Here is a 19,307-nt window from a genome sequence, read left to right on the forward strand (position 1 = left end):
GAAATCGGAAATGGAGACTCAGCAGCGCGCGGGGGAGGGGCGGGAGGCGCCCGAAGAAAGGGAAAGGCCTTTCTCTGGGCTGACGCGCGGTCACGCGACTTTCTCCCGACGTGGGCGCTCGTCATTGGTCGAGCCGCGGCTGACGTGACCGTAGCTGCTGGGCGCGAACCGCGGCGAGGGCGGCGCTGCGTTGGAAGTTGGCGAGGCGCGCGCGCTCCCGCCCGGCCGTCCAATCGTCGCCCTCCACTCCCGGCCCGCCAACTCGCTCGTCCAATCGCGCTCCGCTTCGGCGTGGCTCCGCCCACGAGGGGCGGGCGGCGCGCGGATGGCGCGTCACGTGATAATTAGCCCCGCCTCTTCCTCTCGGTCCCATATTGAACTCGAGTTGGAAGAGGCGAGTCCGGTCTCAAAATGGAGGTAAAACCGCCGCCCGGTCGCCCCCAGCCTGACTCCGGCCGTCGCCGCCGCCGCCGGGGGGAGGAGGTATTAGGGGGAGAGCGGGGGGTTGCTGGGTAGTTGCCGGCATGGGGGGGCTTTTGGCTCGATGGGAGCGGGGAGGCCATGGGGGGGGGAGAACCGGGACGACCGTCCCGCGCTCTGCGCTGAGGGCGGCGGGAGGGGGAGGGGAGCGGGCCTGGCGGCCTCTCCGAGGCCTCCTCTCGGCCTGGCCCTCTCTGTCGGCCGCGCCAGCAGCCCTCGAAGACGCGGGGCGGCCGGGGAGGGGGTCCGCGGCCGGGCGAAGGAGCCCGCGGGCTGCGCGGCCTGACTGGCGAGGCCGCTGGCGGCATGGCGGGCCTCCGCGGGAGCGGTTGGGAGGAGGCGGTGGGGGGAGGGGAGGGGAGGAGAGCACATCCGGGCGAGCGAGCGAGCAGGCGGGCGGCGGCCACATTGACATTGATCTGCTGCCGCGTTACGAAATGGCGCATTGGCCCGCAATGGCCGCCGCCTCGCTGCGCCGCCGAGGAGGAGTGCGCGGGGATTGGAGGGAAGGGCGGGAGGCGGCCCGGCAGAAAATGCCGCAGATGGCCTCGAGGCTCGGGGCGCGGTGCTTTTCGCTGGGTGCTTCCGGCGGGTATCTGGGCCCTGGCGGGCCTCCACGGCGACAATCCGCGCACATCTTTGGCCGGATTTTTTTTTTCTCAGCGCTCACTTGGGGGATCCGTTACTGAAAAGCTTGCTGCTTTAAGGTGCTTCCTAACCCCGCTTCTCGTGCTCAAGAAATTTGAATAAAAGTAGTTAGTGCGTCCCGAGGTTTGAACCGTTAACTACTTCAGGATTTGAGCGTAGATAAGTTTATTTGGAGCTGCGTACTTTTACTCATCTAATTTCTCACCCTTTGAGTTGGCCCGGGTTAAAGTTTCTTGGATTGTGGTTTTAGAGAACTGCGATCACAAGTCGAAATTTTCACGATTCCGAGAGTTTCGTGTATACAGGGGTGCCGTTTCGAGTATTGTCAAATGCGTTCATCCGAGACTTGAATAAATGGGGCTAAATAAATTAGTTCTTTGGGGCGTTTCTGGCATATGTGGCAGTCTTTTCATGTTGAATGCTTTAAAAACCTTCCTGGAAGACCGACGATGTTTTTAAGTGTAAATTTGAGCCCCCTTTAAGGATTTGTGTTGAATTGTGCTAATGTGTTCACTAATTTAAAACCTTTAAACCGGGAACCTCAGCCTAGGTACTTTAAAAGCCTCACTTAAGAGTTTTGTGCCTAACTTCTCTGGTCAGGCAGTACATTCAGTACCTTGTAAATTCAAACTGCACACGTGTGTGTTTAGGAGTCTTTAACTGTACCGTGTAAATGGGTATACAGCAGGTTAAATTGATTACAGAGCTGAGTAGTGGAACCAGGTGTGATTGGTGCGTGCACACCTGTTAGCACGTGAAAGGGTGAGGTGGTAGGAAGGACTGCCTCAAGTTCCAGGCTAGGCTGCCTGGCCTTGAGGACTTGCCTCACCGCCCCTCACCCACCCGTCCACCCAAAGTATCACGGGGTTGTTTTAAGTCTTAGCTGTGTTTTGTTCTTACTGGGAAATGCCTATTTTGCCTAGGAATGTCTTTTAATAACTGGAAATGTGAATTTCTCTCAATTTGCCTCTCTAAAAGTTTTGTATTTCATAGATTGTGTTTTTAAACGATGGGTCTGTTGGTGTTGCAGACAGAGGCTAGGTGGAAATGGCGTGGTTTGGATGATTCTCAGTCTTGGGGAATTTTTTTTCTTAGTGAATGACTTGGTGTACATTTGAAATAATCCTAGATTTCTAGTTGTAGCTTTTAAAGAAAATTAATGTTTTTTTTGTTTTGCTTTGTTTTTGTTCTGTTTTTAATTTCTGGGTTTGGCAGTTCAGTTTAAAGTGACCTGGATACCATTTTAGTTAAGTGGGGTTTTTTGTTTTGTTTTTACAACAGCCCACTCAACTATGTACCTCATTCATACTGGCCTTGAACTAGATAGTAGCCCAGGCTAGCCCTCTGCTTCCCAAACGCTGAAATTAACTGGTGTGTACTGTCATGCCCAGCGTAGAGCAGATTTTAAAAATTGGACTGAGTATTGATGTTACAGATTAAGACTCGTATAGTTTAAAGTTTATTTGCTCCAGGAGAAAATTAAACTATATTGATTTTCCCCCTCCTCAGGGCCATGATCCAAAGGAACCAGAACAGCTGAGGAAGCTGTTTATTGGTGGTCTGAGCTTTGAAACCACAGATGATAGCTTAAGAGAGCATTTTGAGAAATGGGGCACACTTACAGACTGTGTGGTGAGTTCTTGGGGTAAGGACCATCTTAGGAAGGGATGGGAACCTGTAGGACTATTTAACACTTTGAGTTGTTTATTTTGTAGGTAATGAGAGATCCCCAAACAAAACGATCCAGAGGCTTTGGTTTTGTGACCTACTCTTGTGTTGAAGAGGTGGACGCTGCAATGTGTGCTCGGCCACACAAGGTTGATGGGCGTGTGGTGGAACCAAAGAGAGCTGTTTCTAGAGAGGTATTGTAATAATAATGTTGTACAATACATTGAACTGTGTCAGCTTGGGTTTTTGTTTTTTGACTTAATATTTCGTTTGCAGGACTCTGTAAAGCCTGGTGCCCATTTAACGGTGAAGAAAATTTTTGTTGGTGGCATTAAAGAAGACACAGAAGAGTATAACCTGAGAGACTACTTTGAAAAGTACGGCAAGATTGAAACCATAGAGGTTATGGAAGACAGGCAGAGTGGGAAAAAGAGAGGATTTGCTTTTGTGACTTTTGATGATCATGACACAGTTGATAAAATTGTTGGTAAGTAAAAAATTTTTTTGCAACATGCCTTCCCCACCCCCCAAAGCCATAGAATTATCTTCATTGCTATTTCACAACTAGTTTTGGTACAGTTACAAATCTTCACATAACTCTTAATAGATTGAGAACCATTAATCTAAATCACAAAACATTTCCAAAAATCCTGGTTCCTTTCTCAGTCTTATTATTTTAACAGTATTTTAGTTAATTGCACAGTAAGTTTCATTTGAATATGGTTTTCCAAACAAAGAATAACTTACTTTTGTTTTTGACTTTAAAAACTTTAGTTCAGAAATACCACACTATTAACGGGCATAATTGTGAAGTGAAAAAGGCTCTTTCTAAACAAGAGATGCAGTCTGCTGGATCACAGAGAGGTGAGTGGGATTGGATACACAAATTGTAGATTTGAACAGGCGTTGAAAGATTTTTGACTTTAAAAAACTTCATCCTGTGTTACAGGTCGTGGAGGTGGCTCTGGCAACTTTATGGGTCGTGGTGGAAACTTTGGAGGTGGTGGAGGTAACTTTGGTCGTGGTGGAAACTTTGGTGGAAGAGGTACAGTATGCTTGTTACAAGTATTACTGCACCATAGGCTTCCTAGTAAATGAAGGTACAATTTTAATTCAAACCTTGCTTTTCCACAGGAGGCTATGGTGGTGGAGGTGGTGGCAGCAGAGGTAGTTACGGAGGTGGTGATGGTGGATATAATGGATTTGGAGGTGACGGTAAGTCTTGTCTTGTTTAATTTTTCGAAACAGGGTTTCTTTGTGTAGCCCTGGCTGTCCTGGAACTCTCTAATCCAGGCTGGTCTCCAACCGCCTGCCTCTGCCTCCTGAGTGCTGGGGATTAAAGGCTTGTGCCACTATGCCTAAGCCATGGTAAGTCTTAAAATGTTGGGTTTTGGTCCTTTTAATTTCTATATTGCTGGGAATCGCACACAATGGCCTCAAATGCTAGGTGATAGGACTTAACTACCACAACTGTGCAAGTTTTTGATGGGTTTTAACAGCTATATTAAAAATGCGATACTTTTCAATCATAACACTTTAATGGGTGCAGTAGTGCGCAGCTGTAATCTCCAGCTCTCAGGGAGGCAGAGAGGAAGGTGGCTATCTGAGTTTAAGGCCAGCCTGGTCTATAAAATAAGTCCAGGACAGCCAAGGCTACACAGAGAAACCCTGTCTACCCTCCTCTGATCCCCTAAAAAACAAAACAAAAAACTTAGAATGGATCTGAAAGACTATAGTTCCTAACTAGTACCACAGAAGCCTTTTACCCAAGGATGGAAGTAAAAATATTAACTAGTCATCTTTGGTCAGTAAGATTCATCATACCAGCAGTAGAGCTAAGGTTGTTTTGTGTGAGGCTATATATTTTCTTCAGTGAAAATAAAAATTGGCTGCTTTGACTAGATTTTAGACCGTGAAATCAGTTCCAATGATTTGTTGCCAGTCACGGTGTTGTATAAAGCCCCATGAATATTGTTTCTGTGGCTTTCTTTACAGGTGGCAACTATGGTGGAGGTCCTGGTTACAGTAGTAGAGGAGGCTATGGTGGTGGTGGACCAGGATATGGAAACCAAGGTGGTGGATATGGTGGAGGAGGAGGAGGATATGATGGTTACAATGAAGGAGGAAATTTTGGTGGAGGTAAGTTTAGAGATGTCTGGAATAAATACAAGCCATTTTAAATTAAAATTTTCTGCAGTACTCAGAACTGCTTAAAGATTACACTGGAGCTGGGCATTGTGGCTCATTCACACCTTTAATCCCAGCACTTGGGAGACAAGACAGTGAAATCTCTTGAGTTCTGAGGCCAGCCTGTCTACATACAAAGCAAGTACAGGACAGACATCCAAGACTGTAGAGAAACCCTGTCTCGAAAAACAAAAACGAAGATAATTTGGGAAAAGTTTTAAAGGGTTCAGCCATATCGAAACACAGCCCATCCATGCAAAATAGCAAACTTACTCTTACTGGCCATGTATGTATTGGATTCTGGATTGGAACCTTCCCATATCCATGTCCCAAATACTGGGGATTGTAGATATATTGTACCATGCTGAGCAAAATTGTTTTTTGAGACAGTTATATCTGTTGCCTTGGCTTTTTTTGTTGTTGATTGGTTTTTTCAGAGACAGAGTTTCTCTGTGTTAGCATTGGCTGTCCTGGACTCCCTTTGTAGATCACCAACCTGGCCTCTAGAACTCAGATCCACCTGCCTCTGCTTCCCAGAGTGCTGGGATTATAGGCCTGCAAATTTCTTTTTTTTTCTTTTTCTTTTATTACAGTGAAGAAACTTTGCTGCTTAGTATAGTGAAATGGACATTTACTAGCTAGTAAATTACAAGGGAAGTTTTATTGTTTTGTTTTTTGAGACAGGGTTTCTCTGTAGCCTTGGCTGTCCTGGACTCCCTTTGTAGACTAGGCTGGCCTCGAACTCGCAGGGATCTGCCTGCCTCTGCCTCCCAAGTGCTGGGATTAAAGGTGTGCACCACCACGCCCGGCACAAGGGAAGTTTTAAAATCTAGTGTATTGCAGAGTTTTTACTTAACTCTCAGGCACTTTTAAACTAGGTAAATGAGGCAAATTGTTTGGATTTTAGACTTAGTAAATGAATAGAGTGCAGTATTAGCTCTCTTTGAATACTTTGGGCTTTACTATAGTACATATTTATATGTTATATACTAACTACCACAGACAGCACACTATTATACAATGTAGAGGAGAAACTGGCTGATAACTTACAATACCTTCTGTTGCTGCTTTAAAAGCTGCATCGCATCAGAATTACATTGAATACTGACAGTTTTGATGGTCTAAATGATAAGTTAGGTGTGCCTAGAATACAACACCAAAGCAAAAGTTGTTCTTTAGATGTGCTGAAATTTTGATAAGCTGCTTAGAAGCTGGTCCCCCCTTTACCTGTTTGTTAAATCAGTACCCAAGACTGCCGATAATGCTTGTTTCCGTGACTGTCCAAATAGTTAAAGGAGTAAGTTTTAATCTTGGTGAACTACAAATCTTTTCTTTCAGGTAACTATGGTGGTGGTGGGAACTATAATGACTTTGGAAATTATAGCGGACAACAGCAGTCAAATTATGGACCCATGAAGGGGGGCAGTTTTGGTGGAAGAAGCTCAGGCAGTCCCTATGGTGGTAAGTCTTGTTCTTATAAAAAAATTTCAGAGCCATCTTGGTTAACATTACATATATTTAGAACTCTGTGCTATTTCCAGGTGGCTATGGATCTGGTGGTGGAAGTGGTGGATATGGTAGCAGAAGGTTTTAAAAAAAAAACAAAAAACAAAAAAAACAGAAAAAGGTAGGTATCTTTTACATTTTTTTAAAAAAAATCATGATGATAAAAATATATGGAACTGTTCACTGAGAGTAATAATTTTTTTATCCTGTATTATTCAACAGGCTACAGTTCTTAGCAGGAGAGAGAGCGAGGAGTTGTCAGGAAAGCTGCAGGTTACTTTGAGACAGTCGTCCCAAATGCATTAGAGGAGCTGTAAAAATCTGCCACAGAAGGAGCGATGATCCATAGTCAGAAAAGTTACTGCAGCTTAAACAGGAAACCCTTCTTGTTCAGGACTGTCATAGCCACAGTTTGCAAAAAGTGCAGCTATTGATTAATGCAATGTAGTGTCAATTAGATGTACATTCCTGAGGTCTTTTATCTGTTGTAGCTTTGTCTTTCTTTTTCTTTCATTACATCAGGTATATTGCCCTGTAAATTGTGGTAGTGGTACCAGGAATAAAAAATTAAGGAATTTTTAACTTTTCAATATTTGTGTAGTTCAGTTTTTCTACATTTTAGTACAGAAACTTTAACAAAATGCAGTTTTGAAGGTGTTTCCTTGTAAGTTAACAAGTAAAGAAGATCATTGTTAATTACTATTTTGTATGAATTTTGCTAAAGTTAACTGTAAAGAAACACCTACTGACTTGCAGTTGAAGGGGAATCTATTCTCATTTCCAAAACCATGATGAATGGGCACTGACATGTGGAGAGAATAGATATTTGTATGTTTGCAATGTGTGTTTTAGATAATTAGGATTGGGTAATAAAAAAATAGCATATTTGTGGATTTAATAGCATTAAGATTACCTTCAAATGAAAAATATCTCAAAAGTTACTATTTGGTTTTGTGCATTTTCTTTCAAAATGTAATCATGGTTTTAGTGTGTTAGATTTATTGAGTCCTAGCCATGTTAAGAACATCTCCATTCCACATTTACCTTGATCACATTGATACCGCTGCCAAGAAATTTGGGGTATAAAGAGTTTATTCTGCCCTCTACTTACCAAGGGTGGAGGTTGTACTTCATCTCCCAGTTTAAGTCTTTACTTTAAATGCAGAACCACTAAGTTTGCTGAGTCTGAGTAAACTGGTGGGTACCTGGTTTGTTCTGCTTTTCAAATTCAAGGCCTCAAAGCCTGTTGGTCTAGTAGTCACTTTCCTTAAGTGTCCCCTACCCCCTACACACACAACTTTCCAGAGCAAAGGAATAAAAGTCACTTGTTTGAACCCCTGACTGGCTGGCATACTTTCCTGTTTATTATACCCTATTCATTTTGCTGGATGATGAAACCAAGGATAGTAAGATGTCATTGTTCAAACAACACAGCAGAAAATGTAGCATGATTGCTTAGTACAAGCACCAAGCACCTCACTTCCCAAAGGTCTGTATTCAAATTTGGATGGTCTGGAGTGTAAATCTCCAAAGAACACATGTTATTCTTTGTATAGATCTCATCCTAAAAGATGTTGGTGTGAGTTACAATTTGGAGACCCTGGTTGAGAAGATTTTTAGGTACTACTAAGGTCACATATATGAAAAATGTGTTGTTGCGCCAGCCTAGTGCTTAACAATTTCACGTAAGCCCTAAGTATGTGCCCTGCTGTTACCTTCTTTGGCAGTTGAACGTTGAATTAAGAATTTTACATGGTTTTTAAAGTTATAAGTTAACAAGCAATAAAAAGGGGAATGGGGCGGGCTAGTGTTTGAATATGCTCTCTTGTTCTAATTCTGTGCCTCTGCATTAATATTTGGATGCATGCAATGCTAGCATGGAACTTCGGTCTTCACGAATACAATTTTTCCAGAAAACATGCATAAACCAATAAATGTAACACAACATTCCATTTGTTAATGGGCATATGTGAATAAGCAGTGTAGAAAATAGGCTCATGTTAGAAAATGGTTACATCCTTGATAACTAAAGTGTGGTTATATATAAATGGACACTGTCAATGTTCATAGCATAAACCCTGGGTACCTGGTCAAAATGCTTAGGAAACATTAAAATTGAGCCAAATTGTCTCAAGTCCTTTTATTCATATAATAAAGATTGAAGAAATGGGGGAGGCTGACATTTCTTGGTTTTGTTTGTGAAATTGTTGGACACAACCTTGACAGTATCCTTTAAATGTCATGAGATCTGTTGTATTGCTAACCAATTTTTTATGTTCTGGAATGAGTATAATGAAACATTTTTCAGTAAGTTGCTTACGACCTATAATCAGGTGAGATCTGTATGTGACCTGTTTATAAGTTGTACTAGGTTAGCTTTTGTGAACAGTGTGGAAGAGTAAGCCATGAGTGACTAAACCAGCTTTAAAGGACCTAAGTTGTGCTTTTTAAGCACAATGTGGATCAAAGGAAACCCACTAAGACAGGACTTCAGCAGCCTTTGAGTATGGACAAGTCAGCATAAATAAAGAATGAGAAAGCAGCAAGAGCTTCAACTACAGAGAAGTGGAGGCATAAGATACTATGGTGATAGTGAGCAACTTTCCAAAAGCTAGTTAAATCTGCTTATTGCAACTGAAATGTCGAAGAAAGTGGCAGGAAGGAGCTCCGCCTTTTGGAACATCAATGAGAGATAGTTGCCACAGTCAGTAGGTCTAGCATTTAGACCTGCGAGGAAGGGCAATAAGCATTAGGTAAGGCTTGAATTTGAATTTTTTCACTAATTAAAGAGTACTTTTTTGTAAAGCAAGGTAAGAGTAATCTTTTTGATTTGCAGGTGAATGAGAACCCTACTTGCCTAAATGAGGAATGTCTTTCCTACCATCTTAAATACGAAGGTTTCTGGCTGGGTAAGGTTTGTAGCTCACAGTAAAAACCCGATGACACTGTTGGTTTCCTGAACATCAGTTTCACAGTTTGAAACATTAACCCTATTAGTAGGTACTTTGGCATACCCAGTTGTGCCATGGGTGTTTGACATGAGCCAGATGTGGGCCCTGTGTACACAGTTGATCTATAACTAGATAATAGTTCCCACCCTAGGGAAAGCTTGGATTCACAGTTGCCAGAATACTTGTCTTCCTCATAAGTTCACTATTAATATATGAACAGTTCCAGTCAGGAATTGTCTGGCCAACACACCCTGACACACGGTCTCACTATTCTAGCCTGGCTCTCAAGCCATCTGCCTTCATCCTACATGCTAGAATTTAAGGGTGGTGCCTAATTGACACACAGTTCCTTTTTTAAAACTACAAAGAAGAGTTTGGTCATTATCCAAGTATGCTAGAGTGTTCATTCATAAGGGCTATTTTTGCTGCCCTGAAAGGGCTTTGGAAATTGCTCAAAGCAGGTTATTTCATATATAAAATTTTCAGGGGACAAGTAAACTACTGGCTAAGAAACTAAGATGTCTTCTGCACGGGAATACCATACACCACCAATTTGCATTTAAGGCAGGATGGAATTTAGGTAAACCATAGTCATTAAGTTAATCTTTCAGTAGCAATTCTCCATAGACTTGGAGGAATGTTTTTTTTTAACCACTTTTTCTTCCTGAAATAAAATGATTTTTATTTAATGTGTTTCCACTGTCATTCTGCAAAAACATTTTCTGTTGGTAGCAAGAGCAAACAAAAAAAGCAACTGAGGCTGACACTGGTTTGACCTGTTGGACGCCGCTCCCAATTGACATGTCTAAATTAGAACACATGGTAAAAGTTCATCTGGTAGACTACTGGGAATGGGCTTGGTTTGTGTCATAATTTGAACATGGCAAAGTAGTAAGCCTGGAGAAATGCAAGGTTCTGTGAGGATTGGTAGCCTATCCGCGTATTCAGTTTTAAATTTAACGTTTTCTGATCTTTACAACAGCAGAGGTGATCTGTAATTCATTGTTTTATTTGAAGCATAATGAAATGTTACAGAAAAGACTTTTTCATTAAAATATTTTTAGAAATGTGTGTGTGGTCGTATCATTTTGCAATACTTGACAGCCCTACAGGTGGATATAGACATTTTTAATAAAGTATGGAGCAAACCTTGGTACTGCCTCTTAGTACAAGGACAGTGTGGAATGATTGACTTATGTTATAAACTTTATGGGTGGTAGGGAGAAGTAGGTGAATTGGAAGACTAGGGGAAAATACGTTGTGACTTTTTCGGCTTTTTGAGACAGTTTCTCTGTAGTCTTGACTGTCCTGGACCTATGTTGTAGACCAGGCTGGCCTCGACTTCACAGCAATCTGCCACCACCTGGCCTACAATGTGGCTTTTGGGGAGGTAGTGCTTGGTTGGTCATGAAGGTAAATCAGGGAAGTGGTGTTTGAAGCTAGTGTTGGTCTGTACTGCAGTTTGCTTAGTGTTGAGTTCCCAGCAGTCGTATGTCTTTGGAGACAGTCTAGATCGGAAAACCCGGGGCTGCCCTCTCACACTTGGGATTCCATTGCTTTGGCTTGAATACTGTGAAGGTGCCTAACCATACATGATCACAAGTGAGTATCCTTGGTAGGGTTTTTATGCTTGCTTCGACTGTTGTGTTGTATATGATTATCAGCCACAGATTGTATCTTGTTTTTAGGTTAGTGAGTTCTGACATAAAACGATATTTTCACCAAAACACACTCGTCAGGTACTGAGTTCTGAGGGCATGTCCTAGTGATATTTGCCTAGCATGCATAAGATTCTGGGATAAGCCCTTCCCTGTACACAAGTACCAGGGACCTGCCAACACAGGAAGATCAAAACCCTTCATATACTTGAGCCTACTCTAATTTTCTTAGTCAAAAATCGGGCCTGTCAAGTAGTATGGTTGACTAAAGCGTGGAAGTAGGTGCCAGTTTTCGCTATCACATTAAAAAATAGGCAGTGGTTAGCTGCAATATTCATAGACCTTCAGTGGAAATGCCTATGCCGTTTAGGTCCTAGAGGTTATCGCTAAATAGGGACCAAGTTATAGGGCAATTTTGAGTCCCCCCCCCCCCAAGACTGGACTTCTGTGTCATGAATGTAGACAAGGTTGGCCTCAAGCTCTCAGGAGGTTTACCTGTCTCTGCCTCTGCCTCCCAAGTGCTAGGATTAACAGCCTGTGAAAACACTGGCCCACCTTCCATTGCAATTTTAATGGCTTTAAATAGTTGGCTCTATCTGGGGGTTATAATAGGTAATTTTTAGTAGCTATTGTTTCCCTGGTTGGTTAGTTGAAACATCCTTTAACCTTTAGATAAGTTACCTGCTGTGAGTTAGCTTCAGCTGTCTTGTTTGTGTTGCCTTGACTATCCTAGACTCACTTTGTAGACCAGGCTGGCCTTGAACTCACAATGATATCTGCCTCCTGCGTGCTGGGATTGAAGGCATGCACCACCATGCCCGGCCTAATTTCAGTTGTTTTATGCCCTCATTTTATAAGTATCCGGATGCAATTAGGTTCTGTTTAGTCTTTAAGCTTTGCCTATCAAGTTTAGATTCTGGACTCAATCACGTGGGCTTAACTTACTTGAGGGTTATTTTGTATTTCCTAAACCATGCAAAGGAGAGTTTAAAATACTGGGTTTTGGGCTTAGTGGCTAAGAGTATGTTGATTTTCCAGAGGATTTAGGTTTGATTCTCAGCACTCATATGGGACAGTTCAGTTATCTGTACTAATAGTCCCAAGGGATCCAGTGTCCTCTTCTGGCCTCTGAGAGCACCAGGCACATAAGTGGTACAGACGACATGGCAGACAAAAATACCTCTAGGCTTAAATTTTTAAAACTGTCTTTGGGAATTGTGGTACATGCTTTTAATCCCAACAGTTAGGAAGCAGGGGCAGGTTGGTCTTTTGTCAGTTCAAGGCCAGCAGGGGTATATAGCGATACCCTGTCTAAAACAAAACTTAAAAGTTTAGTTAAAGCCAGGCGGTGGTGGCGCATGCCTTAAATCCCAGCACTTGGGAGGCAGAGGCAGGAGGATCTCTGAGTTCAAGGCCAGCCTAGTCTACAGAGAGAGTTCCAGGACAGCTAGAGCTGTTACACAGAGAAACCCTGTCTCAAAAAGCCCCCCCCCCCCCACCACAAAAAAAAAATTCAGAGGCAGTTCTTCCAGAGGTCCTAAATTCAATCCCTAGCACTCACATGGTAGCTAACACCCATCTGGTCTATAAACAGATCTGATACCATCTTCTGGAGTACAGACCTACTTTCAGACCACTGTGTGTGTGTGTGTGAGAGACAGAGACAGAGGCAGATTATCTGGCTCTGCAGTAGGTGCTTTATGCATTAAATAATTCATTTGGGTCTTAGATATTTGAAGTTGCTGCCTAAGGATCTTTTGGTTGGGCTTTTTTTTTTTTTTTTGGTTGTTTTTTTTGTTTTTTGTTTGTGTTTTGAGACAGGGTTTTTCTGTCGCCTTAGCTGTCCTGGACTCAATTTGTAGACCAAGCTGGCCTTGCACTCACAGAGTGCTTGCCTCTGCCTCCCAAGTGCTGGGATTAAAGGTGTGTACCACCAGGCTGAGCAAAATAAAATTTTAAGCCAGAAGAACAAAGAAAAATATTGAGAATTGAGATAGAGTCTCATAATGTAGTTCCTGGTTGGCCTAGAACTCTGAGATCGGCCTGGCTCCTAAGTGCTAGGATTAAAGCTATGTACTGGTACATCCAGCCTCAGAGTCACAGATTAAGGGTGTGGCAGTACACTTGAATAGAGTCTTCACTTGAAAACCTAAGTGGAAAAGACTTAGATGGATTTTAAGATTTTTCTTTTAATATAAGGAGTTGGAGAGTTGGCACAATGGTTAAGAGCATGTCCCACATGTTGGTTCACAACCATCCATAACTAGTTTTGGGGGATATGCATGCAGCAAAACCTCCATACACATAGAAGGGTGGTGGTGGTTGGAGAGGCCTTAGCGATTAAGAGCAAGTACTGTTTTTGCAGAGGATTAGAGCTCAGTCCCCAGCATCCAGGTCAGATGGCTCACAGCCACTTAACACTCCAGTGCTAGAGAATCCCAACACCCTTCTCCGGTCTCCACAGACACTCCTATTCCTATGCACATACCTACACACAGATATACAGGCAAGCACTAATTACAAATTTAAACCCAGGCACGGTGGCACACGCCTGTGATCCCAGCACTTGGGAGACAGAGGCAGGTTGATCCCTGTGAGTCCAAGGCCAGACTGGTCTACAAAACAAGTCCAGGACAGTCAAGGCTACACAGAGAAACCCTGTCTTGGGGGGGGAAAAGTTTGAAGAATACAATAGTTGACATTACCTCAAAAGTGTACATTTTAGCCTACAGAACTGAATTTAAAACAGTTCAAGTAAGGGTTAAACAGTTGGGCTAGATTTAGTATTTCAAATGTACAACCAAGGGATTTTTGTTTTGTTTTGAAGATTTATTTATTATGTATACAGTGTGCCTGCCTGCCAGAAGAGGATACCAGATCTCATTATAGATGGTTGTAAGCTACCATGTGGTTGCTGGGAATTGAACTCAGGACCTTTGGAAGAGCAGGCAGTACTCTTAACCTCTGAGCCATCTCTCCAGGCGCTGGGAAGGTTAGGTAAGCTAGGATTTGTTCTGAAGAATTACTCCCGTAATTCTTAACCAATGAACCATTACTACTCAATGTAAGTTTAGGTACTGTAAGGTCCAATGGTCAATTCCTTTTTATGAATGGCAGAATCTTATCAGACTGGACTGGGAAGATGCAGATGGGATGCAGTCTCTTCCCATGTGCTCCAGATGGGGCTGCGCTCTAGATTCTTGCCAATTTCATTCTCAGTTGGAATAGTGGCTCCTGGGATCCTCCATCACCCACACCCCCAGAAGAGGTTGATAGCATGGAAGGATCCAGGAAATTTATGAATCCTGGATCCACTTTCAACTCAACCCTTCAGTCATAGGTCATATACTCTCTCCCCAGTTTTTCATGTTACCAAAAATAAGATTTGAAAATAAACTGTTCCCACTTTACAGCTCAGACAAGCCTGAGTGCTGCAGTGAGTGGCTGGAGGCCCGTTCTCTAGGAAATGACTAGCAACGGGTTCAGTCTGGTACAAGGGCTGTTAAGTACATGATTGGTCCTAGGGTAGCAACAGGACTCTTGGAGGATAATTCCCAAGGTCATGCTTATAACATACCCAACTCTTCAAGTGCACCCATCTCCAGAACCCCCTTCTTCAAATACCCTGTTATGTAGCCCTGGAACTGGTCAGGCTAGGTTTGAATTTGGGAAAATTCTTCCTCCTGATTGTACCACCACACCCTGCTCCTAAATTTTTTTTTTTTTTTTTGCTCCTAACTCTTAAAATGGCAAAAAAACAAAAACAAAAACACTGCAGTGACTAGACTGAGTTGAACTGGTGTTATGAAGGGTTGTTTTTAAAGGAATGCACATTTTAAAATCAATTTTAGGGTCTTTGTTGAATGTCCCTACATGTCTAGTCAGTCTCAACTATCCACGTAGACAAGCCAGTTTTCCCACCACTATAATTTCTTCATTCCTAGTTAACTCGGTTACTTGGTTTGTTTAGAAAATAGTGGCATAGAGCTTTAATCCCAGCTCTCAGGAGAGAAAGACAGATCTTTGAGTTCAAAACCACCAGTGTGGCCCACAGTGAGTTCCAGGATAGCCATGAGTACAGAGAAACCCTGACTTGAAAAACCAAAAAGGCCAAGTGGTGGTGGCACTTTGGCACTTAATCCCAGCACTTAGGAGGCAGAGGCAGGTGGATCTCTGTGAGTTCGAGGCCAGCCTGGTCTACAGAGTGAGTGCTAGGACAGCCAAGGCTACACAGAGAAACCCTGTCTCAAAACAAAACAAAAAAACCAAAAAGAAAGAAAAACACACTGCTCTTCATCCATTAGACTGCTCAGGTGCATACTTCAACTTTAGTGCCTCCTTTCTTTTTTCTTTTTTAGGTTTTTTGGAGACAGGGTTTCTCTGTGTATGCTTGGCTGTCCTGGAGGCGCTTTCTAGACCAGAAAAGATCCGCCTGATTCTGCCTCCTGAGGGCTGGGATTAAAGGCATGCGCCACCACGCCTGGCCTAGCTCCTCCTTTCTAAAGACTGCCCACTCCTATGCTTTTTGTTTTGTTTTTTCTTTTTTTAAAAAAATATTTATTTATTATTACGTATACAGTGCTCTGCCTGCATGTATACCTGCAGGCCAGAGGAGGGCATCAGATCATATTATGGATGGTTGTGAGTCACCATGTGGTTGCTGGGAATTGAACTCAGGACCTCTGGAAGAGCAGCTAGTGCTTTTAACCTCTGAGCCATCTCTCCAGCCTCTTGTTTTGTTTTTACAAGACATGGTTTCCTCTGTGTACCTTGGCTGTCCTGGACTCACTTTGTAGACCAGATGTCCTCATACTCAGAATGATCCGCCTGCCTCTGCTGGGATTAAAAGCATGCGCCACCACGCCCGGCTCCACTCATATGCTTTTGTTTTCTCGAGGCAGGATTTCTTTGTGTTGCCCTGGCTGTCCTGGAATTCACTCTGTAGCCCAGACTGGCTTCAAACTCTCAGAGATCTGCCAGCCTCTGCATTCCCAGTGCTGGGATTAAAGGCCTTCACCACCACCTCCGAGGTTTTTATAGCTGTTTTTTGCATCATTTCCAGCATGCTCAGCCTTGGTCTATGGAGTTGCTATTAGCATATAATGCTCAGAGAGTGGCTTGACCTACACCTTTAGAAATCGCACTTGTGATGCTTTTTTACTAGTTTTGTTTTTTTGAGACAGGGTCTCTTCTCTACATATCTCTGGCTGTCCTGGAATGTTCTATGTAGACCAGTCTCTGCCCCAGAATTCAAAGCCAAGCCTGATCTACAAAGTTCTAAAGATTGAAGATGTGAGCCACTATGCCCAACTTTTTTTCCCCGAGACAGGGTTTCTCTGTTTAGCCCTGGCTGTCCTAGACTCATTTTGTAGACCAGGCTGGCCTCGAATTCACAGCGATCCTTCTGCCTCCGCCTCTCAAGTGCTGGGATTAAAGGCGTGTGCCACCATGCCAGGCTTTTAAAAATTTATTAAAAAAAAAAAAAAAGATTTATTATGTATACAGTGCTCTGCCTGCAGGCCAGAAGGGGGCACCATATCTCATTAAAGATGGTTGTGAGCCACCTTGTGGCTGCTGGGACTTGAATTCAGGACCTTTGGAAGAGAACCCAGTGCTTTTAACCTCTGAGCCGTCTCTCTGGCCCTCAATCTTTTTTAAACTTAGCATGCTTCCTAGCTTCATTAGACTGCCATTTCTGAGAATACACAGAATATTACTGGTTTTGTTCTTTGTGCTATAGGACTGCACAGGAGCCATACCACTGTTGTGAATAAACACATTTTCACTGTGAGAACCACTTCCTTGGTATGACAATCGCAGTAACCACATTTAGTATAAAAAGATTTTATTTTTATTTTATTTTAATTTTTTGCCATTTCCAGACAAGGTTTCTCTGTGTAGCCTTGACTGTCCTGGACTGAACCTTGTTGACCAGGCTAGGCTGGCCTCGAACTCACAGAGGTCTGCTTGCCTCTGCCTCCCAAGTGCTGGGATTAAAGGTATGTGTCACCACACCTGGCATATTTTTGTCTTTTTTGATACAGGCTCTCACTATGTAGCCCTGGCTATGCTGGAGCTCAGAGATCTGCCTGCCTCTGCCTCTTGAACACTGGGAATAAAAGGAATATACTACCATACATGGCTATTAAATGCTTCTGAATTTTCAAAACTGTTCTGAAAGTGTAAAACAACCAAGTGTGCTAAACAGGTGACTGCCTAATGGAAAATACTGTTGTGAATAAACTCAAACAATCCAAAGTAATTTAAGTCATGATATTCCTTTATTAGTGCCAGCTCCTTTAATTTTTGTCAGAGCTAAACAATTTAATATAAAAATGTCATTTCTTGTTCATACAGTATATAAAAAAGTACAGTGGTTTGGTTAGTTTTCAATAATTTGCTTTTAGCCAGATATCCTATAAATCTAAGAATGTAACAAATAAGAACAGTATAAATAAGTTTTGTAGTATTTACACTTACACAGAAACTAGCCCAAATGGTGCCCTAAGAAATTAACCTCAGAGTTAAAATGAAACGGATTCAACATTGAGACTTTAATGCTTTGTAAAGTTTCATATTATTTCTACACTAGCTTTGGCTATAATTCTGCATAGTTACTTATAAAGTGTGTTTCTGCATTTCACATCACAGTAGGAAGTTTTAGCAGTACAAGACAAACACTAGCTCAGAACAGGCTGCCTCTTCCTGACCCTACTTCTTCTTAGTATCTGGCTTCTTGCTTTTGGGAACAAGGAATACATTGCCGTCCCTGGTCTGCTGCAGGGAGTACTCACTGGGAGAGTAAGGCTTTCCGTCCTCATCACGCAGCATACTGAAGACTTCCAGGTACAGAGTGCTGAGCTGCCTCTTCAGGAGATGGAGGTTTCTGTCGTTTTCTCCCTTTTCTCTGAGCAGTTTCTCTCTCTCATCTTTTAAGTGGCCTAAGTCTTGCTCCAACTCCACGATGTTCTCCAGTTTCCTTTTTCTACAGTTCTGAGCGGCGACTTTATTCTTACCTCTCCTGCGGATATCTCGGATTAATGCAAGTTGAGCTTCGTTGAATTGCTCCTTGGACATCATTTCATTGAAGTCATCAACCGGGAGGTTAATGATTTTTTCGACAGGGAATGGTATATGGAGAGCTTTTGCCTTAAGCTCATCTCTTGTGAGATGAGCCTCTAAGCGGCTTGAATGCTTGTCTTTTGTGAATGGGGCTTTTTGATGCCCAGGACTCACAGGCATTTCTTTTTTTGCTGTATTTTCACATTGGGGATCATGCGCAGTGACACTGTGCCCTTGAGCTGGTGACAGAGGTGGCACTGTATCCCCAGAAGAAAGTGTTGGCTGTGCTTTAGGACCGTTCTGTTTGACACTTCCAGGGGCGCTATCTAGCTCTTCCATGTCAGAGTCACTGAGCCCAGGCGGTGGGTCTCCATATATGGACGACTCCACAGAGTGCTCTGGGGAGGCTCGGCTGGGACTAGTGTTCAGCGAGATGCCCGAGTCGGAGTCATTGAACTCGGCTGTGCTTTCAGGGTGCTTCTGGTTGAAAGCTTTACAAAGGGACAGATCACAGCCTTCAATAGGCCCGGCCAGAAGTTGAGAGAGTGACTGGCTGATGGCAGCAGAGGAAGGCATGCTGCTACTGCCACTGGGCTCTGCTATGAAAGCAGAATAAAATTCATCACCAAAATCTGTGTTTAGTGTGGAGTCTGAATCTAAGGAGTTCAGCTGGCAGGCATCTTCTGTGGAGAGGATGCTGCTGAAAGAATCTTCAAAACCATGGAGAAAATGTGGACTGCAGTTGCCTACTTCTTTTTCTAGTGAGGGGATGGACGAGTAGAACTGGTAATTGTTGTCAATTTCTGTCAGTTTGGCTTCTGGGCTGGGAACGGTGGTAGTCTCAGGCAGCTGCTTATTTTCAGTATTAAGACACTAGAAAGGAAGTTCATACAGCATGAATAGAGGCTAAGTCTTTTTAGATCAATTCCCTACCCCCGTTTCCTTTGGGGGGGTAGTTTCGAGACAGGGTTTCTCTGTATAGCCTTGGCTGTCCTAGACTTACTTTCTAGACCAGGCTGGCCTCGAACTCAGTGATCCGCCTGCCTCTGCCTCCGCTTCTCGAGCGCTGGGATTACAAATATGTGCCACCACACCTGGCCCCTACCCCCATTTCCCAGGAGTTCTTTTCAATAATTCTGGTAACTCC

General features: G+C 43.2%; 2 protein-coding genes across 11 annotated transcripts in view; one reads left to right on the plus strand and one right to left on the minus strand.

Moving 5' to 3' along the window:
* The first annotated feature begins 265 nt into the window (after positions 1-265).
* On the plus strand, positions 266-10,511 carry HNRNPA3 (heterogeneous nuclear ribonucleoprotein A3). Of its 6 annotated transcripts, none has more exons than XM_084800149.1 (11): positions 266-417; positions 2,638-2,760; positions 2,844-2,990; positions 3,073-3,283; positions 3,571-3,660; positions 3,746-3,841; positions 3,931-4,011; positions 4,792-4,935; positions 6,322-6,444; positions 6,525-6,610; positions 6,712-7,079. In XM_084800149.1, the coding sequence occupies exons 1-10, from the start codon at positions 412-414 to the stop codon at positions 6,575-6,577; spliced, it is 1,074 nt and encodes a 357-aa protein (XP_084656275.1). In that variant the 5' UTR covers positions 266-411; the 3' UTR covers positions 6,578-6,610; positions 6,712-7,079. The 6 variants fall into 6 exon arrangements, with proteins under 6 accessions (XP_084656275.1, XP_084656273.1, XP_084656274.1 ...); XM_084800147.1 differs by lacking the exon at positions 6,712-7,079 and adding an exon at positions 9,326-10,511 and having other exon boundaries at positions 333-483; XM_084800148.1 differs by having other exon boundaries at positions 333-483; positions 3,746-3,805.
* A 6,849-nt stretch (positions 10,512-17,360) lies between these two features.
* Positions 17,361-19,307, minus strand: part of NFE2L2 (NFE2 like bZIP transcription factor 2) — a 32,026-nt gene continuing 30,079 nt past the window's right edge. For all 5 annotated transcript variants that reach the window (XM_084798005.1, XM_084798004.1, XM_084798007.1 and 2 more), the window contains exon 5: positions 17,361-19,033. In XM_084798005.1, the coding sequence (XP_084654131.1) occupies positions 17,810-19,033 (1,224 nt within the window). In that variant the 3' untranslated portion in view covers positions 17,361-17,809. The remainder of the gene's footprint in view (positions 19,034-19,307) is intronic.

Source organism: Acomys minous, assembly GCF_964271855.1.
Source record: "Acomys minous genome assembly, chromosome: 10".
NCBI classification, from domain to species: domain Eukaryota; kingdom Metazoa; phylum Chordata; class Mammalia; order Rodentia; family Muridae; genus Acomys; species Acomys minous.